Genomic DNA, 24,548 nt, shown 5'->3' on the forward strand with positions numbered 1-24,548 from the left:
GTTTAATATAAAAAAAAAAGGTTTTGTGGTTATCTTAACAGTTAGTATAGAAAGTCAATGTTGTTCCTACCGTTGTTAATGTTGTTGCTATTATGAATATCAGACCGTCAGCAGCTCAGTTGCATAATGAATTTATCCAGGAGTCGTTTTGATGGTGTCGGGTGAATCTGGTTTCGTAGCTGAACATGTTGTAGCATTCTGGCCATTGTTGTGGGGCCCAAAGTGCTTTGGTTGGTTGGTCTTCCTTTTGGCTCATTTTGTGATTTTTATGTATTGGAAGTAATGAGTTATTGTGGCAAAGATTTTTGATTTTGACCTTATTACTGCCCCCGCGTGTCTGATGGTGACTTGCTGGGGAAATTGTGTCCACTGGTGGCAAAGATGGGATTAGAAAGAGGAAAGATGAGTGACAATCAGGGCTCGGTGGGAAAATTAGTGCTGGTTAGATAGTTGGCAGTTATTTGAATTTTACACTTGCTATGTGTTTTTATCACTGTTGTGCGTGTGTGTGTTTTGAACATGTGTATCTATATATAAAGTCTAAACTTATAGTATTTTCTTTCATAATGTAACAAAAACATTATACCATTTGCTAAGAGACACAAGCATAAGCACTGCCTTTGGACCTGACAACACCTGGCTTGGTGCAGTTGAATGACAGCGAGCCTTGCCCCAGGTGAAGTGGTTTCGAAGGGTGTCAGCATGCATGCCTTGTCAGGCGGGTGGCTCGGCAAAAACCCTTTTGTAATAAACCGTAAAGCAGCAGGTTTGCTATAAATGAGTTTGAGCACTCACCTGTTCAGGGCATGACTGCTGGCCCTTTAAGAAAGGGCTGGGGCCAAGGCATCACTTGCAATAAGTTGGATAAAGGTGTTGGGCAATTTCACAAGTTTCTACTCAACTTTTTCTTCTAATACTGAGCTCACATCGTACGAGGTTTTAGATCAATTGTGTCTCATGAATCTCACTAAACCGGTTGTGAAATGACAATTTTCGATTACTTGTTATCATTGCACAGCAATATAATCCAAATTATGAACAAGGCAAAGCTATAATTCTTCTAATTAATGTGGCTGTTGGTCTGATAGCCTATTGGCGTTTGTGTTTCTGTACTTTTTTTGCTTGTATCAATCAGTGGGAATGTGCATTCGGTGGACTAGCTCTTTAGGCTCTATGGAGAACTATAAATTTTAGACTTTGCTCGCCTGCATGCCAGAGTATTGTCCTAAATCTCTTAGAGAATATTTATTGTCTCAGAAAGAGGAAAAAAAAAATCATTTTTTGTAAATGTTTATGAATTAATTGAGACTGTTTTTAGGGTAGCAATATTAACCAGTCTCTTTTGACAAGATTTGAAAATTCCTTCACATACGTCAGTAACTCCTGAGGGACAGGCTGGATGCTGGAAGGGGGTGCCGAGTCAAGTCTTGGCAAGAGCTCCCACTCAAACGAGGTACTTCGTGTTTTTATTTTTTGTTTCTCTTCTTTTCTTTTTTTTTTTGTTTTCAGTCAGGGACGGCCGAGACTGACCCGGTACCCCCCTCTGTTTGTTTAGCAAGATGCCATTACACTGCTTGGCTTTAGGCCCTCTTGGCCTTTTCCTCTGCAGTACAGTGGCACCGTCTAATTGACACATTTTACTCATACTCTGTCCAAGCGTCCAGATGCTCCAGGATTACACAAGGATTACCTCTTTTTAACCTTTTTACCAGTTCTCTCTCTACCCCCTAAAATTAAGAGAGCATGACCTTTTTTTAATCCTCTTTGATATATAAAGATTTGTTATTGGACAAAAGTGCATTGTAATTTATTTTATTTTTTGTGTAGCTTTTGTGCTGTATTCTAGTGTTCTGAGCTGTGTGACTTGTCTAATAGCAATAGAGGGCGCTCTTGTTGATTTGCTAGGGCTTCCTCTGGCCTCTTCTATCAGAGGTGCCACATCAGTGTATTGCTATGTGACATTTTAAAAAAAAATCCCACCCTTCCTTTTTTTGTTTTTTCCTTTTAGCCTGCAGGGACTATTCGTGTTATTGTGCAAAGTAATAAATTGGTATTTTATGCCTATGTTGCAAAACCTCTGTCCTTATTTCCCACAGACATGAGCTTGTTTTATGCATTTTCACACTTTTATCAGTAGTTTCTGCATCTGTTGGCTAGCGCTGCATAAAGCATTTTCAGTTCCACAAAACAAAACCAAGACCCTGCAGTATACTAGCGTAAAGCAATAGTTCAAAATCAAATTTACACAAATGTCCTCTTATTCCAAATGTAGTCAATCAGCTAAGATATTTAATGCCAGTTTTCCAGACCCAGATTAAGCCTAAGGCTTTACTAAGAAACAAAAAATTCAATGGGGATTCACCATTAGCACTTACATGCTTAAATCATCTTACATTCCTCAAACTGCATTGAGTTGTTAATGGGGAATTCATCTTTCTTTGTCTTTCTTTCTCAGCCATTAAGAACGTTGACAGTGATTCAGGATGCTTTGATGTAAAATGCTCCATTCTAGCTTGCTTACAGAGTTGTTACACAAAATGGCTAAAAGCATGTTATCTGATGCCTAAGACTTTTAACCATTATCAACATCTTTATATACAAACCTCAGAAGACTTACATAAATTCATTGATTTATTTTGGATAGTGAGTACATGGCTAAATGTTGAACTCCTTGTGAATACTGGTTCAACTTACCACTAATACTTAAAAATAAATGAATAAATAATCAGTCCATAAGCTTATCGACAATGCACTTCAAATCACACCACCCAGAATGACTTCAGTGGTTGAATTGTGCAGATATTTTGAAAAATTGTTGGAGTTCCCCTTTAAGTAATCCCTAACAGAGTTGCTTATGTGATGTCTGAGAACTGGCATGGTTCTCCACAAAAATGAATAAAAGGGCAATACATAGATTAAAAACACAGTAGTAGCACCCACTGAAGCCTGAATTTTAATTGTACCCTTGTCTGCAAGTCTACTTAAGCTTACTTTAAAATGTGAGGTGGTTTGTGTTTGAGGCATGCAGACAGCACAGTGCCAATTGTTAGGGTATAAGCTTCCACTACTTCTTTTAGGGCCCCTTAGTAATCAGATTCTGTGTCACACTATCTAAATACCAGAACAAATACAGCAATCAACTGATGTGGGCCACTAGATGGAGACATAGATGGGTGAAAAGCCTGAAGATGCACTAATTAAAACAAGCAAATCTACAATAACTGATTATAAGTTTGTTGATATGGGTTGTTTTTGTACACCATGTCTAAAAGTTGCTCATCTGACATTTCTTCTGGAATCGAGTATTAATAGGAAGTTTGTCCTTCTTTGCTACAGTAACAGCCTCTACTCTTCTGGCAAGGCTTTACTCAAGATGTTAGAACATTGCTGTGAGGATTTGATTGCATTCAGCCACAGGAGCATTAATGAGGTCAGGTACTGATGTTGAAAGATTAGTTTTAGATCACGCAACTCGTCCCAAAGGTACGGATGGAGCTCCATCATTCCAGAGAACACAGTTCCACTGCTCCAGAGGCCAGGTTGGGGGATTTATACCCCTCTAGTTGACGCTTGGCATTAGGCTCATGTGCTACTCCAGAGCATCACATTCTATTAACAATGCTTTTCAAAGAAGAGGACACAAGCTGTTTGTGTGTGACTGAGTGGATGTGTCAGTAATGGGTGCACCTTTAAGTAACAAGGGGGGTCCAGACACATAGGGTGGCACCCCATCTTCTGATAATATGAATGTGCTTAAAATGTTAACATTACTGGCTCATTAGTTGTGAAGATGCACGAGGCTGCACCTATAAATGTGCTCTTGTTTTGCAGTCCTACAATAAAATGAAGATGAGGACATTTCTCGATTTACGTAAACCACTCGTCTTCTGCTGATATTCAAAGGAAGTATGCCTGAGTCTCTTCGCTCCATTCTGGACCATCCGCCTGCTCTCCATCCCGTCTTTTGTGTTCCCCTGTCTGCACCTGGCCCTCCTCTCTCATTTCCTGTGTTCTGGTCTGTTGTCATGACCACTGTTGCCAAGGAGAGGGGTCCACATGAGAAAGGAAACTTGAACCACAGATCTTCTAACCGTGATATTTAATTCATCGACTGAGACACTGATATATGCCATTCGAAAACTGAGAGGCAGGAGGGCAGCTAACCAAACTAATTTGATTATTTACACAAAATCATGTCAGAAATGGTGAAAAAAGCCTTTGTTTACATAAAACAGGTACATATATGTATTCTATGGCAGGATTATATGCCTAACTTGAGACTTTCATCTTGTAAAATGATTTATATAAAGTTTATATTAAGAGAAAAGAAATCATGATAAACTTCAAAATATTGTTTTTAAGGGTGACTTTCAAAAATGAGTGAAAATATTGTTCTTTCTAACAAAACACAGCTAATCACAGACAACCACGTCCTGCTTTCATTGGGAATTGTTCTTACACACAAAATGATCTGAGATTACATGTTCTGTGATATTTTGTTTCTATTCTCGGTAAAGGTCACCCTCCATCCCTCACATCCTGTCAAAAAAAAAACAAAAAAAACAGCCCTGTCCCACAAAACACAAGCGAAAGCAGTTTTCTGAACAAGCCATTTAAAACAAACACAGACCACACAAGCCCCACTGCTGAGGGCCCCTAGACTGTCTTTGTGCTAATTGATCCACCTACACACCACCCTCTCTCCCTCCCTGCCCCCCCAATCTCTGTCTCTCTGCCTCTCACTTACTCTCCATTCATTCGCTCCTCTTTCCAGGATCAGACCGCTGCTGGCCTGTGGTTTCTATTTGCTGGAGATGGCTGCGATTGGCATCCTGAAGGTTTGAATGTTTGGATCAGTTAGTAGACGATAGCAGTTCAGACAGACCTACAGCCCAGTAGTGCTTTCTTGTACAGGAGAATAGCCTTTTGTCTTTCTTTGTCCTAAAGTGGCCTCTGGCTTGGCGCCCTGTCTGCGTATTCAGGCTTTTCTTGACACGACTCTTCAGCACAAGAGAGAATTCTCTTCAACAACCTGGGCGGCTGGAGAGAGGTCCACTTCTCCACACTTGCACATCTGACTGCGCTCACTTCTTCATCTGCTGCTTTTTTTTTGATGTTTTCTACCATACCCACATGCAGCACTGGATTATCCTGAGTCTGATTCTTTTCTGATGAATCGAGATTTATTTATTTTGCCTCTTGATTACTGATTTCAATTCCATGCAGCAATTTTATTTGTCAAGCTGCTGTTTTTGAGGGCCTGTGGTTCTGCAGTCACTTGGATGCGATCCTTCTTCGATTGCATTTCTGTGCGAAGGTATCGAATTTTATCTACCTGACCCATCGAAGTAAGGCAACACCGAACCAGGAGAGCAATACACACACATGTTCCTGTGACAACTCTGGATCGTTCTTTACAGGCAGAAGGAAGACGCTCACTGCCAAACATCTCAAGAGCAACTCTGGACCTCTAGGACCCCTTTTTCTGAAGTTGAGAGAGTCCTGCATGGCTGAGCTTTGTGTACTTTGTGTTTAATAATTCATTATATCGAAGAAAAGGTGGGAGAAAGTTGACACGGTGAATGTCTGGGAAAGAAAACAGGAAAAGGTCTTGAGAGGCTTCTTCAAGAAGTTTGGAGAGAGGATTGCTAAGAAAGTTGAGGAAAGTTTCCTAAAGAAATTGATCAATAAGGTTTGAAAGGCAAGCAGGGCAGAGATCGTGATCCGACGACCCGTAGGAGGACGGAGCGATTGAAGGGCTTTAGTAGCCCTTAGTAGTCCTTAACTGGACCACCAGCAGGAGTAAAAGTGTCGTCCCGGTTGTGGCCCGAGGAGGCGTGGTACAGAGAGGGCGGCGGGATGGTGAACACAGGGATGCAGTTGATAAGCTTCACCTGTGCCGTAACAGGTTGGGTGATGGCTATCGCCGTGACAGCACTGCCCCAGTGGAAGGTCACAGCCTTCATAGGGCCCAACATTCTGACATCGGAGATCGTCTGGCAGGGTATATGGATGAACTGCATCTACCAGACTACTGGCCACATGCAGTGCAAAACTTATGACTCCTTGCTGGCCCTGCCGCCGGACATCCAGGCGGCACGGGCGCTCATGTGCGTGGCCATCTTCCTAGGCTGGCTGTCCTGCACCGTGTCCTGCTGTGGCATGAAGTGCACCACGTGCGCCGGGGACGATCGCCATGCCAAGGCTGGCATAGCGCTGTCCGGCGGGGTGCTCTTCATCCTCACAGGCCTGTGCGTGCTCATTCCGGTGTCATGGACAGCTAACACGGTGGTGCAGGACTTCTACAACCCAAACGTCCCTATCCAGAACAAGCGCGAGCTGGGCCAGGCCATCTACCTGGGCTGGGCCGCAGCCGTCATCCTTATGATCAGCGGGGTGGTGCTCAGTAGCACCTGCCCACACATGGAGAAAGCAGCCTACAGGCGGGGCTACATAGGCCGCAGCTTCGCGAACAGCAGGCCCTCTGCCATGGACCCTCCCAAACCCATCACCACCAACAGCCTGCCCCTTAAGGAGTATGTCTAGGGTGGAGGAGCAGGAGTTAAAGTAACTGAAGACGTTTCCATGAGACAAGAACAAAATAATATGATGATAATGGGGATGGAAATTGAGTTAGTTAAACCAGTGGTTCCCAACCCTGTTTGTGGAGCTTTCCCCTCTTCAACACTCCAACTTCAACTCATAAAGCCATATTAGCTGATTAGTTGGATCAAGAGTGTTGGAGCAAGGTGGGGTACTCCAGGACCAGGGTCATGCACTACTGAGTTACAATACCATTCAAAAGTTTGGAATCACTTGTCATAGTAAAGTGGAACTCAACACATTTTCCTTCTGTACCATAACATTTCTGAAAATGTGAAGCGTGGTATCAGGGAGGGTCTCTCCCTGAGCTGGCTGAACGATTCTCTGGACAATTTAAGTGGGAGCTGCCACATGATTATAGGTTAATATTATGTTTCCTTACCTGCTGGTACATGGTGATGTAATCCAAACTCAGAATATGTTTCTGGGCAGGGTGCTTAAAATAACCAAGAACTTGAAATATTAAATCTAAAAAGGTCAATTTTTTCAATAATTTCAGGTTAATTTTCTTCATTTTTTTATTGTCTATAAAGTTACAAAATGTACATTTAAATATTATAAACAAGCATCGAAAAGGTATTTACAGACATTTGATTCTAACATTAAAGTATTACGAAAACAAGAAGATGCTAATAATACGTGATAAGTGATACAGCCAACAATAATTTTAGAATAAAGAAATATAAAAATTTAGAACAATTTGTCACATTTTCTGCCAAGAAATTTGATCACCACTTTTGAAATGCAAGGTAATCTGGATATTAACTTCCTTTTTAATGTTACACAGCATTATCAGAACTCTGTTCATAACTTTGGACACATCTAAAATTTTCCCCAAAAAGTTTTATTGAAGTTGATTCCAAACCTTTGAATACATATGGAAAATAAAGGAAGTTCTGAGAGGACAGAAGCCCATGACTGAAAATGAGCAAGTTGTATAACAGTACTGCAGTGACTTGAATTATCCTAAAGGTATTTTATTGACATCCTTATATATGTACTGTTTTTCATTTCTGTCCACACGAGGGTGTGGTTTTAAACTGCACTATGTTTTTTCTAAGTAATTGATTTCTTATTTATCTGCTTATCTTAATTTCATCCTGTTAACAGCTGCCCATCTCTTATAGTTGAGATAAACAGTATCTACACTGTGATCTGTACTCTACGTCCTATAGACCCCAATTTTCATCACAGAAACAACCTCTGTAACCAAGTTTGCTGTGAGTGAAGTGATTTTATATTTATTTTGTTAAAACATAATAAGCTAGGGATGTGTGATAATAAATAGACATGATGTGACTGAACAATACTGAAATCATTTCAATGTAGTAGATGCTAACTGCAACAAATGCAAAGTAATTCATGTTAAGAACACTTGTGCTGTACAAGTCCAGGAACAAAATCAGTGTTTACCTCAGGTTTTCACAAAAGTCCTTAAACAGCATTCTTTAAGAGTCTGTGAAGTTCCTAGGAGATTTTGAGTCCACCGACATCAGCAAGTTCAATATCACTGCATATGTTCACACATTACCTCATGTTATGTGTGGGCTGCTGTGCATCCTTATCCTCATTTGTTATACTAACGCTGCATTCCAGCGATTAGTGCTTCTTGGAATTTTCCCCATATGAAAAATTAATAAACTAACGCTGGTTGTTGTAAAGTTGGGGGTACAAGCTGTGCCTTTTAGCATTCAGTTTCCTGAAAACTGCCAAAGCAAGCTTGAGCGGTGTTTGTAGTATAAGAAGATGAGAGCCAGACATTACAGGACACTCTGAAACTCAGGTTACCAAGTTTCCGCCTGGTAATTACAGCTCAGAGTCGCACTTTTTTCCAGTTGGGAGCTTGTAAATAGGTGACGTAAGCTTGGCAGAAACTCAATAACAGTTTACTCAGACTCCAAGAAGAAGGACACTTGAAAGAGCGCATCTGAAACAACAGAACAGAGAATTAAAAAAAAAAAACAGCTAACTGAGTACATTACAGTACCCACTATTAACAACTAGTACATTAAGTGTATACACAGTGCTTCTGGACCCATTTGTGACAGGATTACCTGAAATTCTTTCTTCTCTACTAGGGGAATCTAAAGATGCCCATCTCTTTGGTGCTGTTTCCATAAGTGTAAGGTCATCAGGCTTTAGCATCTGTAGCAGGTTGCTCCTCTGAACATATCTGAGTACTTAGCTGAGGACAATCACACATTCACACACTTAGAGCTTTTTCTCCTTCACTATTCCTAGACTGCTAGCCACAGGCCATTCCAGCCCCCTCCCCTGGCACAACAGCTATGATCCTTGAAAGACGTGAGCATCTAAACCAGTAACTTCATCTTTGCAAACTGTTTTAAAGAGCAGCTACACTGGGAACAAACACAAGGCCACCGTATTCTTGTGTAGTTAAGAAAATGCAAACAGCAGCAGCTTCTTTACAACACAGGTTTGAAAATAATGGGCCAGAGAGAGGGCTTGGTTTTTATACTTGGTGTTCTAAGTATCTGCTGCTGTGGTTGGGGGCGTCAAAGTTTGAAAGGTTGAGGTCTAAACAAGCCTAAACAGAGTGAGGTGGGACTACAGATGAACCAAAACAGAATTTTTTTATCTCTTTTGGGAGTAGAAACTGTGTCTTGTCTGACAAAAGAGCAAATTTCAGACATAATGTGTGTACTGTTAAAAAATAAATAAATAAATAAATCAACAAAAACACAAGGTATCTACATGAATTGGTTAACTGCTTAAAAAAAAGGTTGTCTTTTCAACTGGCTCACCTAATTTGAAACCTGAGACATATATCTACACTTTACTTTCAAGTTTGATTTGAAGGGAATTTCCAACCATTTTTGAAAATTTCTGTATGATTTAATGGTAAATAAAGTCATTCAGAGTGTTCTGATGTGGAAACACTATGGTTTACATTTGTGCTGACTGGAACCAGGGGTCACAATGTCTACAGTGCACAGATTTCATGTACTTATTTTTGGGATTCTGGTAAATAATGAACTCATCATTCTATGAAACTAGGCTTCATGATGGAAACAAAAATGAGAACTGCTGAGATAACCGAATTTTTTTTAACGTTATTTGAAATGTATGTCACCTTCTCTGTAGCAAAGCCTACAATTTTACAAGCTGCATGAAAAATTATTTGTCTAAACATTCACAGAATGTTCACTCTTAAATTAATGAACCTCAGAGGTTAAAATCATAAGCAATATCAATAGCACAGCTGTAGTGTATTCATATCTCCACTTTACAAAACTAAAAGTGTAATTAATTGGTAAAGTCGCACTACCAATTTAGACTCCAAGCTAAAAAGTAAGGCACCAGCTTACTAGAAAGTAAAGAGCTGTACGGAGAAAAAAAAAGTCTGCTATTTCAAACTTAAAAGCCACTCATGAGACTTGCAGCAGATCTAGGATACTGGACACGATAGTAGTATTCTGCATCCTGGAGCCATTCCAACATGTCAGCAACTGATGGAGAAATAGCAGATCTGGCAACACAAGAGCGCAGATCAAGGACGTCTGAGTTCTGCTCGTACAGCTGGAAAACCGCAAACACCTGCTTACTGATGGAATCCTTCACCACTTGAAGGGCATCCCTGCAATGAAACGTTTTAGAATGAGGTAATAATAGTAATAATTACAATAATCATAATAATAATAATTGGAAACAAGATTTTCATGTAGCATGTAAACACTGGTAAAAGTTTACTCTCCAGACCATATATGGAAACTAGGCTTATTGTTTTTATTCACTTTTTTGTGATGTCACAAAAACCCAAAGATATATCCACAAACTCAGTCTAAAATAGTTTAGCTCTGCCCATTTACACTAACGTGTTGTGGAGTGCCTCAAGCCAGACAGCTTTTTCAAATAAGGAACAAAAAAATGGGCAGCCAATCAGAGCAGAGATCATTTACATACATCCGTCTTAAAGGTGCAGTAACAAGACCAGCCTGTTTAATTCTACATTAAGCGAGGTCGGAAATGGTAATGCAACAACGAATTATGGATACTTTTGGTACAAAAAGGGTACACAAATGCCAGCAGAGGACCTATGGGAGCTTTAATGAGAATAAAAAGCAGACTTACATTTTTTCACTTAACCTGCTCAGGACAGTGTCCGCTGCCTGAGTGAGTTTGTGCTGAAGGCGTTCTTGAAGGTCTGGGAACTTGGCGAGAGGCGTGTTGAGCAGTTCTACACTCTTCAGCGCCCTCAGCTGCTCGGCGAGGTTTCCCAGAGAGCTCAGTAAAGGCGAGCACTCCTCCAGAGCAGATCTCCAAACGCTGCGGCTCGCCTCCAAACTCCGAAAGCATTTTCTGAGCTCCTGATGCAGCGACAGTAGAGCTGCCTGAGACATCGCTCGACTGAAAAAAGTCACCAACAAACACAAAACTAACACGTTACTCGCCCGAGTACAGGAGCTCACTGTCTGCCAGCCTGATCAGCATTTCTGCGAAATATTCACACGCGAACATACGTACAAGCGATAACGGATCGAGTACTTGACAAACAAAACATTATTTCATCTGTTACGATGGGAATACGTTATTTGTGTGATCCACGCGCTTTTACACCAAGCCTCCATGTGATCCTCCCGATTACTGTGCCGTGTGCGTCTAATCCACCAATCCGAAACCTGTATCTACCACCTCGTCCAATAAAGTCTGCTGCTATTGGTCTATTTCTTTTGTTTTTTGAGACGCTGTAGCTGATTGGTGAGAAACGCCAGTGTGGCTGACGCACGCAGAGCGCTGCTCACTCATTGGCCGAACTTCTGTTTCGCGAAAGAATTTGAAAAGTGTCTTTCCAACTGCTGCGAATCCGAAGAGCGTCGAGGAGAGAAGAGAAAGGAGCGAGAAGGATAAAGAAACACGAGCAGGTAATTAGAAGACAATATTTACTAAGTGTAATAAGATTTTAATAATTGGCCTTGATAAGATGTTTTAAAGGAGAAGTATGGCGTGTTGTTAGCTTAAGGGCTAAACGGCTGGTCCCGCTTCGCTCCGCTCTCTCACAGCACAACAATGGCTCCGAGAAAACGAACCACTAACGCTAAAAACAAGAAGAACGTCAAGATGCCGAAATTAGAAGCCTTTCTTCTTGATTTCGACGATGAGGGTAAGTTTATAACTTTACAAACGACAAAGGTTAGTTGTTAACTTTATATTAACACTGCGTACGGATATCTAGACAGCTAGCTAACGTTGGCATTTAAACCGCTGTGGTTAAATTTCCTGCCGGACTGTCCGCACCGACCTTACTGACCGGCTTTGAGCCCTCTGGATTCAGTAGAGCAGTAATATCATGGTCCAGAGGCTTAAAGCTATTACATTTGCTCAGGGGTCCTCAGTCCTGTGTTTGGTGTACCGCTGTCCCACATGTTGTAATGTTCTCCCTGCTCTAACACACCCAGATCACCTAAAGTAGAGCTTCTTAAGTAGTTCATTAGTTGCATCAGACGTGTTGTGAGCAGAGGAAACTCTAAAATGTCAAGAACAGTGGTGCTCCATGAATGGGTTAAAATTAACACCTTTTTTGAGGCGGGGTGTCATTGTTTGCATATCAGACAAACAGGTGAAGAAGGTCCATGTACTATGCAAAAATCTTTGATTATCAAGTCTCATTTAAAGTCTCTTTATTACTGACATGCACAGTGTAGCTATACAAAAGTTACGGTTCAGACCCCTATGAGGACCTCTTTCTATGAATGGCCCCTGTTGTGGCAATATTTCATCACTGAACCTGTGCTTCTTTTTGCTCACAGTGCGCACCATAGTCAAGAGGCTGAAGGACAAGACCAACAACCTGTTGAAAGATGCAGACAATTTGTACAACATGGCGCTGATCAAACTGCCCACGGCAGTGCGACAGATGAACTGGATTCATTACTGTGGTATGTACACACAAGCTGTTCTCTTTTTGACCTGAGCTGGATAATGTTTCTCTCATGCCTTATTGACATAGAATTAAATAGAGCTGAACGGTTAATAGTTTTTATATCAAAATTGCAATTTGAAAATTAGGTTTTAAAAATGAGTTAGACCAATCATAAGCAACCAAATACTAATGTGATTTGTACATGACCACAACTACAGCTAACCGGCACTTTGGCATTGTATGTTTAGTGTTCAAACTTTAAGCCATAAATTGTGGATTTGCTGGCCTTCTTGGCCAAAAAACAGGCCTGGACCTCAAATTAGAAAGTTATTTCAATTTAGAAAATAATTGTAATTTAAATTTCTATCACAGTATTGGTCAGAAAAGTTGAAATGAGATATATTTAGCTCAAATAGTTACACTTGGGTAGTTGTGCGTTCTTTGAGCAACATCGTATTATATTACATTCATAATATAGCTACGTTTTTCTCTCTATTTATTAGGTTCAGAAAAGCCAAAAACACCAGTGGATGAGTCTAAGGTAAGTCTTTTTCTCCAGCCATAGGAGATCAACTGAGAGTTGTGTTTTTGATCTTATATTTTTTGTCATTACACATTATACTGTAATCTAATACTGCAAATGTTAATTTAATTTTGTCATTGCATACAGCAAAAGCAGGTGGCTGCTGAAGTGGAGCTGGCCATAGCTCAGGATCACACAATTCCACCCAAGTCAGCCAAAAAAGGTGATGTTGTTTCTTTTTCTCATCTCATGCTTTTCATTATTATTATTGATTTTGGTGTTCATGTCTGATCGTCCATATTAACAGCTGCGAAGACCAGTGCAAACTCTGAAGATGAAGAGAACCTGGTGCCTAAATCTACAACAAAAAAGGTCAGTCCAAGTGCTACAAGTGGACAAGCATCATCAATTCTGCCACTCTTATTTCTCACCCTGTATACACACAAAATATGTGCATGTGTTTTTGATTAAAACAAATTAAATGAATTAATTCTGTCAATTTCTGACAGATTAGTAGATACTCTTGGTCAATTTTGTGGTGCCCTAATTTTGTCATGTTTACAATAGGGAAGGCCAAAGAAAGCACCATCAACCTCCAAGAAAGTTAAAGCGCTTTCTGTCAGCAAACAGAACGGCACCATTAGAAAGTGAGTCATCATGTATATTTTATGGGTTTGTTTGTTTTTTGTGTTTTTGCCCATTAAACGTTGTATATGAAATGATGCTCATTAACACATTGTTTGATCTAAGATCCACTAGGAAGCCCTTGGTCACTCCAGCCAGAAGTTTCCTGGACTCCTCTATAATGGGTCCGACTCCACTCATCACACCTCGCTTTGATTCCAGGTAACTCCAGATGTATTGTGATATTTTGTGTCAGTTGGCCTAAATGAAACCCAAAACAGTGGTTCTTAATCATGGTCCTGGAGTGCCACTTCCCCACACGTTTGTGTTTCAGCTTCTGTAACACACCCAATATAACTAATGAATTAATTTATGAAGTTATTAATAATGAACTGGGTATGTTAGAGCTGGGAAAGGACTGTATCATGCAGGGCAGAGGAGTGTACTTCAGGACCAGGGTTGAGAACTGTTGGCATAAAATAAATTGGTTCTCTACTCATTTTGCCCGGGCACGTCTTTAATATAGAGATGACTAAACTTCTAAAACCGTGTGGTTGAATTTTGGCTCCCTAAATTTGACAAAGCATGTCTCAAAGTACACAAATGTACGTTTCTGCGTGGTCGGAGCAGGCTTTAAAAGTAGTTAAAGACTTCATTTAATTTTACATTTCAAATTTATTTAGAAAATGTGCGGATGCAGGTTCTTTCAGGGCAGACATGTGTTCACAATAATGCCAGATGAGAGTCTCTTACAAAACATCAAGGCAGAAAGAAACAAGACTTGGAACTGAGCAATGAGGCTAATAATGTAAACATAACCATAATGTGCTTTTGTCCTGTCAGGTTGCCTAAGACTCCTGCATTGAGAGTTCCTCGTCACAGAGAGAAGGTGTACAGCATCTCTGTAAACGGCTCTCCTATCGCTGGATGCAGTGAGGACATTGTCATCAATGTCCCTCTGGGCAATGGAGAGGTTGGTTGGGCTCTGATTGTAATGACATGATTTATCAGTCACAATGTGTAAAAATACAGAAGAACTGTTTTCTACATTGAAAGTAAACTGAATATGAAAATGTGTTTGGTTGTATTTTTCATTCCGTCAAAAACCAACAAGAAATTTCAGTTTCTTTTCTCTGTTTTCAGTGTATTCAGCTGCTGGCTAGTGAGATGGAATCTGTTGATCTAAGCCAACTAGACGATAAGGCGGTGCGCAGTATCAGACAGCTGCAGGTATTCCTTCATACTGAGATCACATTTTTCTTCAAATATTACATGACATGATTTAATCTCTTATTCTCCAGGGTATATTTTGGTTTTTCCATTTGAATTTACATGACCAAATTGTAAGGCAAATTATTCAGTAACTGCATGAAATAAATGTTATTTTATTTATTTATTTTTTTGTAAAAGCTCCCCTCAAATTAACAGAACGTGTTTTTATGATCATACACATATTGCTATATGCTTACAGTTTACTGCTGAAAGCCAAAAATCTTAGACGCTCTTTGTATTATTTTATAAAAATAATCTTTACAGAGCAGATCACTGAAGAGACACCATCTGTTTATAGTTTATAGTTTATAGCCCAGATTTGTGGAAAAATGGGTCAACATTCAGTAGACCAAAAAAATTGAGTTTTTATAAGGGTTTAAAATTACATTACCCATCTATTTGACTGGAAAGTTACAGCCACTTTTTGTAGCTTATGAAATATGAAAATTATGAAGAATATGACACTGTATTTTGGAACCACCGGTGGTCTCATGGAGTTCAAGAGGTTTTAATTCATTGTCCCTTTTTCTTTGCACAGACCCGACTCACAACCCTCTGTGGAACATCACAGTGACCTGATGGAATCTGCCAGAAATTGCAGATGTTGCTCTGAATTTTTAAAACTTTTGTCATGTTTATATTGTAACCTTGTCAGGTTATTTTTTTTTTTATTATTCTTGTGCTTTAAAACAAAAAATGCTGTCTTTTCTGTCCTGTCAGAAACTCTCATGGGCATTTCACACTGTACATACTTTTATTTAGAGTCTAGTTTTCAGTTGTGGTGTTTTTGTAATAAGTTTGTAAATATAATCCAAAGGAAACAGATGCTTTTTCTCATGGGTTTTAATCAGATTTTTTTCTTCTTTCATTGCATGTATTCTGTACTGCTCTTCTCGATGAGAAGAAATTGTGTCTATCCTAACAGAACCATGTATCTGTAACTTTCCAGAAGGCAAAAGTGCTTTTAATGTACCAAGATTTTATTTCTGATTTACATTTCTGTTGGTCCATTCACCATCAGATGTTCACAATGTAAAAGATAGCTGCTGTGCTCAAATAAGGCTTCTCATTTCTTTTAAATTTTTTCTACATCCTTCTGATATGACAGTGTTTTGTCTTTCATTTACCAGTGATATAACCATGCAAAAAAAAAAAATTCTTGTTCTTTAATGCCTGACTCAATTCATTACTTCTTTGAGACAGGTTACATTCCACAATGTAGCCTTGTTGTTTGAGAGTCTCTAACTCCATACCAGTTTTATCCTTTATACATACACAGCCATAACATTTAAAACCACCTGCTTGTATCTGCACTCATTGTCCATTTTATCAGCTCCACTCACCACATTGGTGTATTTTATATTTCCACAGTTGCAGACTGTAGGCCACTTCTCTGCATAGTTTTTTAGGACTGCCACAGAGCGGGTATTATTGTGGGTGGTGGATCGTTTTCAACACTGCAGTGACAATGATGTGGTGGTGTGTCTAGAGTGGACAGTGAGTAGACAGATTTTAAAAAGTCTGCTGTGTCTGATCCACTTGTACCAGCACAACATACTAACATACCACCCAAAAATCACCTGCTCTGTGGTGGTCTTGCACTTTTTCACCCTTTGGTTCAACAAGGTATGCAGACAAACAGATGGACTACAGTCTGTAATAGTAAAACTACAAATTGCTGATAATGAGTGTAGAAACAAGGAGATGGTTTTAGCGATATGGCTGATTGGGGTAAGTTTTTCTTTTAAGGCACAAAGCTTTGTACAGCTTCAATTCTGCGGTTTGTAGCGCACTTGTGATTTTAGGCCAGAAGAGGGCAGTGTTACCACAGTGGGATCGACTGATCAGTCAAAGCAGTTAGAGGCAGCATGGGTCACTGCTCAAAGTGGCGAGTTCACCATAAGTATGTAATTCAGCATAGTAAATACAGTATTTATAATGCTTCTCTGATGCATTGGGGAAAAAAATAATACTTGAGATAAAATCAAGAATAGAAAAACAATGCAAAATTAAGTCCAACGACATGTAAATGTATAAAGTTTTGTTGTCCAAAAGAATAATAAATGCATGTTGGCAAGTAGGCATTGGATGTGTTGAAATGATTCGCTTTGTTAGGGTTTACAGATGGCACTTGGGGCAGCTGCTCTGACCCAGTCTGCAGAGTCTTCCCCCAAACAAGCCATCATGTCAATAAGCAGTGTCCCACTCATGGGCCTCTCTTCACCATCTGTAATGCCAAACAGATCACATCACTTTTTCCATCATAAGTGATTTATCACTTAAGCACAGTAGACTTTCACTCACCATTTCTCCTAAATATGGACTTTGGGACATCATAGATGCTGTCAGTCATTTCTGAAATGGAGAACAGTCAGAACAGATGATGAGTGTATGAATCAAAGAATAGAGGGGAGTATGGAAAAGGATGAATACTCACCATGATCTCGTCCACTGGCTCGCCGGTTGGATGGAGGTGTGTCATAAATGGCCTCTTCATAATTCAAGGCTGAAAATACATACGAACATATCATTGTTTAAATGACCAGTTCAGTACTACACATTAGATACAAGCAATGTGAAGTTATTCCCTAGAACAGTGTTTCTCAACTCCTGCCCTGGTTTGGTCTGAAATGCTTTATTGTGGAGAAACTTACCGACTTGAATGTCTTTACACCCTTGACTTGTCAAGGGGTGATACAAACCAGGAGTTGGAAGGTTTACAGTGCAAATATAATGATTTTATTACTATCCAAAACCACTAGTGAACCTAGTGAGTCTTCTGAGTATTTGAATGTAACAATGATGGTAAAATAGAGGAAAAACTATAAAGAAAAAAAGAAGTTTTATTCAGGACTGCTTTACCTCACAATGCCCTGCACGTATCGCTCCACCATGAGCGTATTAAAAAACATGTTTTTAAGCCAAAAGATTGCGCAAAACTATCGTTAAACAATGTCTCAGACGTCAGCAGCGTGAAAGTAACCATTTCTTGTTATAACTTTCTGTAAAGGAGCTTTTACAGGTGATAAAATCATCAGACGTCTGGTTTCTGTTACAACTGCTGTGAACAATTCTGACTTGTCAAGTTTCTCTACAACAGAGCATTTAACAGCAAACCAGTCTGGATGACTTTGTTTACATCTCATCGATTAACTCATGCAGAAGCATTTAAAGATCGATGGAATTCCCCTTTAAAGAGTTAAAAAGGGTGTGTTAAAGCAGGAAAAGCACTAAAATGTAACGGGGCCCTAGAATACAGGTTTCCAACACTGATCACGGAGTACCCGCTACTGTCCTGAACATGTTGGTGTGCTCTAACACACTCACTTCAACTCAGGAACGGCTTGTAAATTAGCGGATGAGTTGAATCAGATGTGTTGGGAGCAGGGAAACACTATGTGTGCTGAGCCAAAAATTTTTTGTGAAATTCACAGCTTCAGGTTTGGTTGTTTGAAGTGTTCAGCATGGAAATTTGGAGATAAACATCTACATTACAAAATAATGCTCTGTGGTTGGTCAGTGCATGTCAGCCAATAAGCAGTTCTGGGCCATGTTGAGCAATAAAACCAACCAGGCACCACCAGCCACACCCTTGATTCAGCTGTACGTTTTTTTTTCTATTTCATCGCAAAATCAGTTTTTGAATTGTGAGTAGTTTTTTATTGGTCAGCTGGCTGGTTATGTTGTCTACTCAGTATCAACCTGCTGACGGTTTTAAATCCATAATGTGAGAAATACAAGAAATTCAACTCGAAGTAGAATGTTATTAATAATGGTAGAGACATCATAAACACATTTTTTAAGCATGTATAAGAATTATAGTGAGAACTGGTCTTCATTTTAATCAAGGGAACAATGTATTGCAATGTATTGTATTGTGTATGTATTGCATGATGGTATAATGTTGCGAAATCAGTATTAAAGTGAGAATAATTCGCAACTGTCTAAGCGTTGGCCCAATCATCTGGAGATCGCGAGTTTGATCCCAGGCGATGCCACAGCCATCCGTGGCCGGGAGACCAAGAAAGCTCAATTGGCCTTGCTCTCTCTTGGTGGGTGGGATGGCCCTCCCTCTTCCCTCATCACTTAGTGCGATATTAACCAAGGCATTTATCTGTTAGCTAATGTAACAGAATTGGTTCTTAGTGCTCTTCTCCAAGCATGCTCAGCTGCCCCCTGACATTGCATTAGCAGCAGTTTAAAAAGATGCAGTGGCTGGCTTCACATGTCTTAGAGGAAGCTCTTACTAGCCTTCCACCTCCCAGACTGGTTGCACTGTGTGATGGGGAGACCTAGCTGGTGGGTGGGAATTGGCAATGACCAAATTGGGAAGAAAATTTGTATTAAAAAAAGAGATAGAGACGGATTTCACAAACATTTACGAGCTGGTAGGATGTCATAATCACTCTCAGGTTGAATCTTCTCTGTGTTCTGCTCCAGTTCATCCTCTGGATACCAGGTGCTCTTTGTGTCTGCTAAGCCTGAGATCAGGAAGTGAAAGATCATGAGAACATAAGCACATGTAACAAATACAGCTTTTACTACAAAGCAATAATAAGTAACCTTTTAATAAATAAACCAATCTTATGTACTGAGTATTAAACAGTTTCATGTAACTGCTGCAGTGTGAGAAACTGACTTTATATTGATCCCTCTTTTAAAATACTGACCCTGACAAACATTCTGTGAAAATCATACCAAGAGCAGTGGACGTGTGCAGGGTCAAGTATTGTTTAAGAGGCTGAGGGTTCACGCTGGAGGTGCAGTGATAGGTGATGGTGGAGTAAGGCCTTCCGACACTGATCTCTGAGTTTGAGCGAATGCAGCTGCTATTGCTGCTGTTGCATGGGCTGCTATGAGCTCTCCGCTTAGAATCTGACGAAACATGCCTGCACACACACACACAGTGCCATTCAGAGGTTTTGAATCAACGTTTTCAATAAAATAAAAACTTTATTGCAGATAACTGAATCAAATTATTCTAATTTGACGCTTGTACTCTGAAATGTCAGAGGTGTCATATAGTTAGTAGGAAAAATATGTAGAATAATCAACAGAGCAGGTGATTCTAAAATGGCTGAGAAAGCTGTGAAACATTGAGAATGAAGTTATAATAAAATTAATATCAGCAACATATTTTGTGGTTAGTCGATCAATAACTACTATTACTACTACTTCTAATAATTACAATATAATGTTTATCATTTAATTACTTTTTGTTGTTTTCCAAGTTCTTTTCACAAATACTGAATACAAAAATCTACACTGTTATTTATTAGTAAATATAAAATAACAACAAAGCAAAACATTATTATGACAAGTGATTCCATGCAGCCACATCTACAGAATCAGTGAGACATCCGTGTGTGGCCAGAACTGTGGGAACTCGTGACAACTCATTTGTTTTGTTGTTTTCTTTTCCTTTTAAGAGTAGATTTTGTCGTCAAAGTGAGGCTGTGTAACAGGCATTACCAGTTAGGGGTCAGCGCAGGTGTGTTCGGCCCAGGATGTTTCATTGCTTTCAAAAGCTGGCAAATCCACTCTTGTCTGAGATCTGCTGTGTCTGCAGCCTGTGGGTGGAGTTTAGAAAAAGGCAGGAACTGAGAACTGATGAGAGCTTCTATGTACATACAAAAAACAAAACAAAACAACAACAAAAATCTAAGCTTAAATTTAACCAGTCATTCAAGTCATAGTGTGTAAGATATACACCCAGTTACTAAATGTAATGTACAATGAAAGGGGAATTCCACCAATTTTTCAAAGTTTATGTATAATTATATTATAAAGATGTAAACAAAATCAGTCAGTGAGCTCTGTTCTACACTCTTAAAAAAGACGGTTCTTCAAGGGTTCTGTAATAAAGAAAATGGTTCTATATTGAACCATGAACATTTAAAGAACCCATGAAAAGAGTTGATGGAGAATGTGCTGTAGATGGTTCTATATAGAACCTTTTTTAAAAATAGAAGAACCTTTTTGGGTGCTATATAGAACCCTTTTCTTTGTTAAAGAACCTGTCAGGACCAAGGGCTATCCCCTTCAACCCCAGGCCTCCAACATACATCATCTAAACCGCTTATCCTTCTGGATCGCGGTGGGGTGCTGGAGCCTATCCTAGCTGTCATTGGGCGGAAGGCAGGATACGCCCTGGACAGGTTGCCAGTCCATCGCAGGGCAGACAGACAGACATACATACACAATCACACATACATTCACACCTAGGGGCAATTCATGATGTCCAATTGGCCTGACTGCATGTTTTTGGACTGTGGGAGGAAACCAGAGTACCCGGAGGAAACCCACGCAGACACGGGGAGAACATACAAACTCCACAGGCCTCCAACATGATATTATGAATAAAAAAGAAATCTTTTAATACTGACTAAACACTTTCACTAATAACTGTTCTAAGTTTAAGTTCTCAAAAGATGTCAAAAAGAAAAGATTCTTCAGATGCTGAGTTCGTGGAAGAGGAAAAAGGCTTCTTCTTTATTTCAGCATCAAGTGGCACAGGGTCTCGAGAGACCCAACTGCGTAAACAGTGTTCCAAACAACAGTTTATATACCATTTATCTGGGCTAATTTGATATCCCCACACCTTACTTCTCAAATTTTGATATTAGCTCATTCTCTAATAGGTCCATCTCTCCGTCCATCAATTTGGCCATCGCATGTTGCATTAAATTATTAAATAAGGTATTAAATAAAATAGATATAAATATGTTGCCTGATGCCAGAGACATTGTTTCAAGTTTTGAGAGGTTTTTGACCGAAAAGATATACATGCAGGGTCTGGCAATGAAAGGCCCTAAAGAAAACTTTTTTGGGATTAACCAATAAATATAAAAGCTCAGAAGACACGTGTAGGTTCACTAGTCATTTAGGATAGCAAATAAAGTAGCTTTATTCATTGCAGAACTGGGTAAAAGCAGATTTTGTGGAGAACCTTTGACGCCTTGGGCCTGATCTAAAGAGTGGCTGCTGCAGATGGCATTAGGATGCCATGACAGACTGGCTTTGTTGACTGAACTTAACTAGTAAGACTGTGTTTAGTTGAGAGTGTGAGAACCAATCCAAGTCTGCATTCTAATAGTTGTGATATATAATAACAAGTCCAAAACTGTCAAATTTTCTTTTAATTTGCACAAAGGTATCACCCCCTCACATCACTCATCTCTCTCTGTAATTTGCCTCTAAACTTTAGCTCATGTCTTTCTTTAATCTGTTTGCCTTAGTTAAGCCTTAATGTGTTGAAGTTATGTGTATTTATTGACCTGTGAAAAGGATTTTATTTGCTTTTTATATATTCTCTCAAATTTATTTCTGTTTATGCACCTGTAACTCTGAAAAGCCCAGTTTCTACTGAATTTTACAATCTGAATTCCAATTTGTGGTCTTTTTTAGGGTACATTACATCACAGAAATTATTTCTAAATTTCTCTCTCATTTCTAAATCCTTCTCTTTAATCTCGCTGTGGTAAATTGCCCAACAGCTGACTATTGAACACACATTTCCCTGAGCACAAAGAACCACTTCTGTTCTAAATATTCTTGTTATACAGACTTTACCACTTGTCTTCCAAAATTACAGCGTGAGAGTGATTTACAGGACAGTCACACCCCGTTGGTCCAAGATGTGATGAGGCAAAACAGGGTGATCTGTGTTCCTTTTTTTGAAACAATAGTCAATGGTGGTACTTGTCACTTATGTCTTAGAGCAGAATTGAGTTTTATTTGTATCGGTGGGTGACTGCAGGCCACATCCTCAATCAGGCCCAGTAAACAGAGTCGTGAGTGGAGAAGAGCAGGGTGGGAACTCACCAGAACTTTCCTCTTCCCGTTTTTCATGGTGAGCTCAAAAAGGTAGCGCTTGTTCTCAGTTCGCATCACCTCATGCACTGACTCGACCTGATCCACAGAGAATCAGAAAACACTAGTGATTATTATGATGAGGTCTGGTTTAATCTCTCACATAAACTGGGTAAATAATGATGAATTATTAATAATTTAGGCTTCAAGTTTGACACTGAGGTCTGTGAATGAGGAATCAAAGCCCATCTTTCTACACCTAAAGAAAACAGCAGCAACTGCCACAACTGAGGAAATGCAACTTACCTCAAACAGGTAATACTGCCCTCTAAGGTCTGACTGCCGGAGGAAATGAAATAAGCACAATTTTTAATGCATACAGAGAGCATTTCATCTTACCATCAGCCTGAGCTCTAATCTAAAGAATAGTTGTATTAGGCCTTTAGCCATTCTGAATTTCAAGCCCTTCTTCCAGGATTGTGCTTGAGCAGAGCTTTGAGTTAGTACACCAAGAAATATAGAAAAAATACTTAAACTGAAAAAGGAGGTGGTGAATGCCAGCACATAGTGGACTAGTTTTGTAGGCCCAGATTAAGTCTAACCCTTAGGGGGCCCAGAGTCTGCAATATCTAGTATACTCTTCCCCCTGAAACCCACTTATATGATTTACATTTTGTGTGATTAATTTTTACACAACCACTTTCACCTCTCTGTCCTTTAAAATTAAACTTGCTGAGCCAAAAAAGTAGGTCAAGCTGAAATTTACAGAACTGTAAAGCTCAAACTGATATCCTCTTAACATTACCCTAAGCCACTCCTTGTAGATGGATCCGCCAATGGGCTGCAATGATTCATTTGCTTCCTGACAGCCAGAAACAGCAATGTTTATTGGCTTTTCCCCACTCCGGTAACTCTGCCACAGACTGTCTACAGTAACAACACTTCTTATATCTTACTTTTGTTATATGGACTGTACAGACTTCGAGTTGACAGTACATTTTGAAACATTTTAAAATTTCATGATTTTAACAATTGTAACAAACTTTTACAACTAAGGGGAATCAGCATTGATATTCAGACTAAACTTAATCCATGTCTGTATTAACCACTCCAACAAGGCATTGTGAGCAACATACATGTTAAAATAGAAATTTAACACTAGAATACTTACAGCGGATCCATTTTTCTTAGTGTAGAAGAAAAGGGTTGTGTTGTGAAGCTTGAACCAATAGGTCACCCACCTCAGCCTCTGATGAGATCAGTAAAAGAATGAACTCATTAAAGGAGCAAGTCTCTTAGGCTTCATAGCAAGAGCGTGGTGAACTGTAGTTTTGTCAACTTGATAGTTTTGATACACATGAGCCTTGAGAGATGTCTGAGTGTATATAAAGCAAGCTATTTGGATTAATTTAGTGATGTACAATAAAGTCTGAAAAGGGCCAGGATTGGCTAAAAAAAATAGTGAGGAATTCATTTTATCTATATCATTTAACTGAGTTATTTTCTACAGATTTCTTTTCAAGTCATAACATTGTCATGTGTGGCCTATAGTGTAATACAGTGTGTAACAGAACAGAAAGGATACATGAATTAAAAAAAAAGAACTGCTTACCATTTTGTCTTTTCTCTTCTTCAGAAAGCCTTGGCATAATGGCGTGAGAACTACTCCTCTACCTTCTCCAGTTGACATGTTTACTATCCGTCCAGCTGCTCATTTCTGAACTTGTACTTACATTTGATAGAGCGGTGCATCACTTCCTGTTTCAGGGGCCCTGCTGCAGGATTAAATAATCCCCTCATTTTCCCACTTCTGTGTTTTATGACAGACAGACG

General features: G+C 39.6%; 4 protein-coding genes across 5 annotated transcripts; 2 read left to right on the forward strand and 2 right to left on the reverse strand.

Moving 5' to 3' along the window:
- The first annotated feature begins 5,126 nt into the window (after positions 1 to 5,126).
- LOC118805680 (claudin-4) lies at positions 5,127 to 6,755 on the forward strand. Its single transcript, XM_036566671.1, has one exon. The coding sequence runs from the start codon at positions 5,860 to 5,862 to the stop codon at positions 6,544 to 6,546; it is 687 nt and encodes a 228-aa protein (XP_036422564.1). The 5' UTR covers positions 5,127 to 5,859; the 3' UTR covers positions 6,547 to 6,755.
- A 348-nt stretch (positions 6,756 to 7,103) lies between these two features.
- Positions 7,104 to 11,259, reverse strand: c19h1orf109 (c19h1orf109 homolog (H. sapiens)). The gene is made up of 4 exons (XM_036566672.1): positions 10,696 to 11,259; positions 10,022 to 10,201; positions 8,658 to 8,776; positions 7,104 to 8,530 (listed from the first exon to the last, which is right to left on the reverse strand). Exons 1-4 carry the CDS (start codon positions 10,962 to 10,964, stop codon positions 8,490 to 8,492), a joined length of 609 nt encoding a protein of 202 aa, XP_036422565.1. The 5' UTR covers positions 10,965 to 11,259; the 3' UTR covers positions 7,104 to 8,489.
- On the forward strand, positions 10,928 to 15,728 carry cdca8 (cell division cycle associated 8). Of its 2 annotated transcripts, none has more exons than XM_036566668.1 (11): positions 10,928 to 11,486; positions 11,625 to 11,725; positions 12,372 to 12,500; positions 12,988 to 13,025; positions 13,155 to 13,230; positions 13,315 to 13,379; positions 13,575 to 13,654; positions 13,758 to 13,853; positions 14,475 to 14,604; positions 14,775 to 14,861; positions 15,442 to 15,728. In XM_036566668.1, exons 2-11 carry the CDS (start codon positions 11,632 to 11,634, stop codon positions 15,475 to 15,477), a joined length of 831 nt encoding a protein of 276 aa, XP_036422561.1. In that variant the 5' UTR covers positions 10,928 to 11,486; positions 11,625 to 11,631; the 3' UTR covers positions 15,478 to 15,728. The 2 variants fall into 2 exon arrangements, with proteins under 2 accessions (XP_036422561.1, XP_036422562.1); XM_036566669.1 differs by having other exon boundaries at positions 11,379 to 11,486; positions 11,579 to 11,725.
- Positions 15,729 to 15,744: 16 nt separating this feature from the next.
- Positions 15,745 to 24,441, reverse strand: LOC118805682. Its single transcript, XM_036566673.1, has 10 exons — positions 24,328 to 24,441; positions 23,887 to 23,964; positions 23,022 to 23,054; positions 22,728 to 22,814; positions 20,376 to 20,473; positions 19,602 to 19,792; positions 19,280 to 19,384; positions 17,341 to 17,409; positions 17,208 to 17,258; positions 15,745 to 17,130 (listed from the first exon to the last, which is right to left on the reverse strand). Exons 1-10 carry the CDS (start codon positions 24,403 to 24,405, stop codon positions 17,015 to 17,017), a joined length of 906 nt encoding a protein of 301 aa, XP_036422566.1. The 5' UTR covers positions 24,406 to 24,441; the 3' UTR covers positions 15,745 to 17,014.
- Between the last annotated feature and the right edge of the window lie 107 nt (positions 24,442 to 24,548).

This window comes from Colossoma macropomum, unplaced genomic scaffold (assembly GCF_904425465.1).
Source record: "Colossoma macropomum unplaced genomic scaffold, Colossoma_macropomum, whole genome shotgun sequence".
NCBI lineage: Eukaryota > Metazoa > Chordata > Actinopteri > Characiformes > Serrasalmidae > Colossoma > Colossoma macropomum.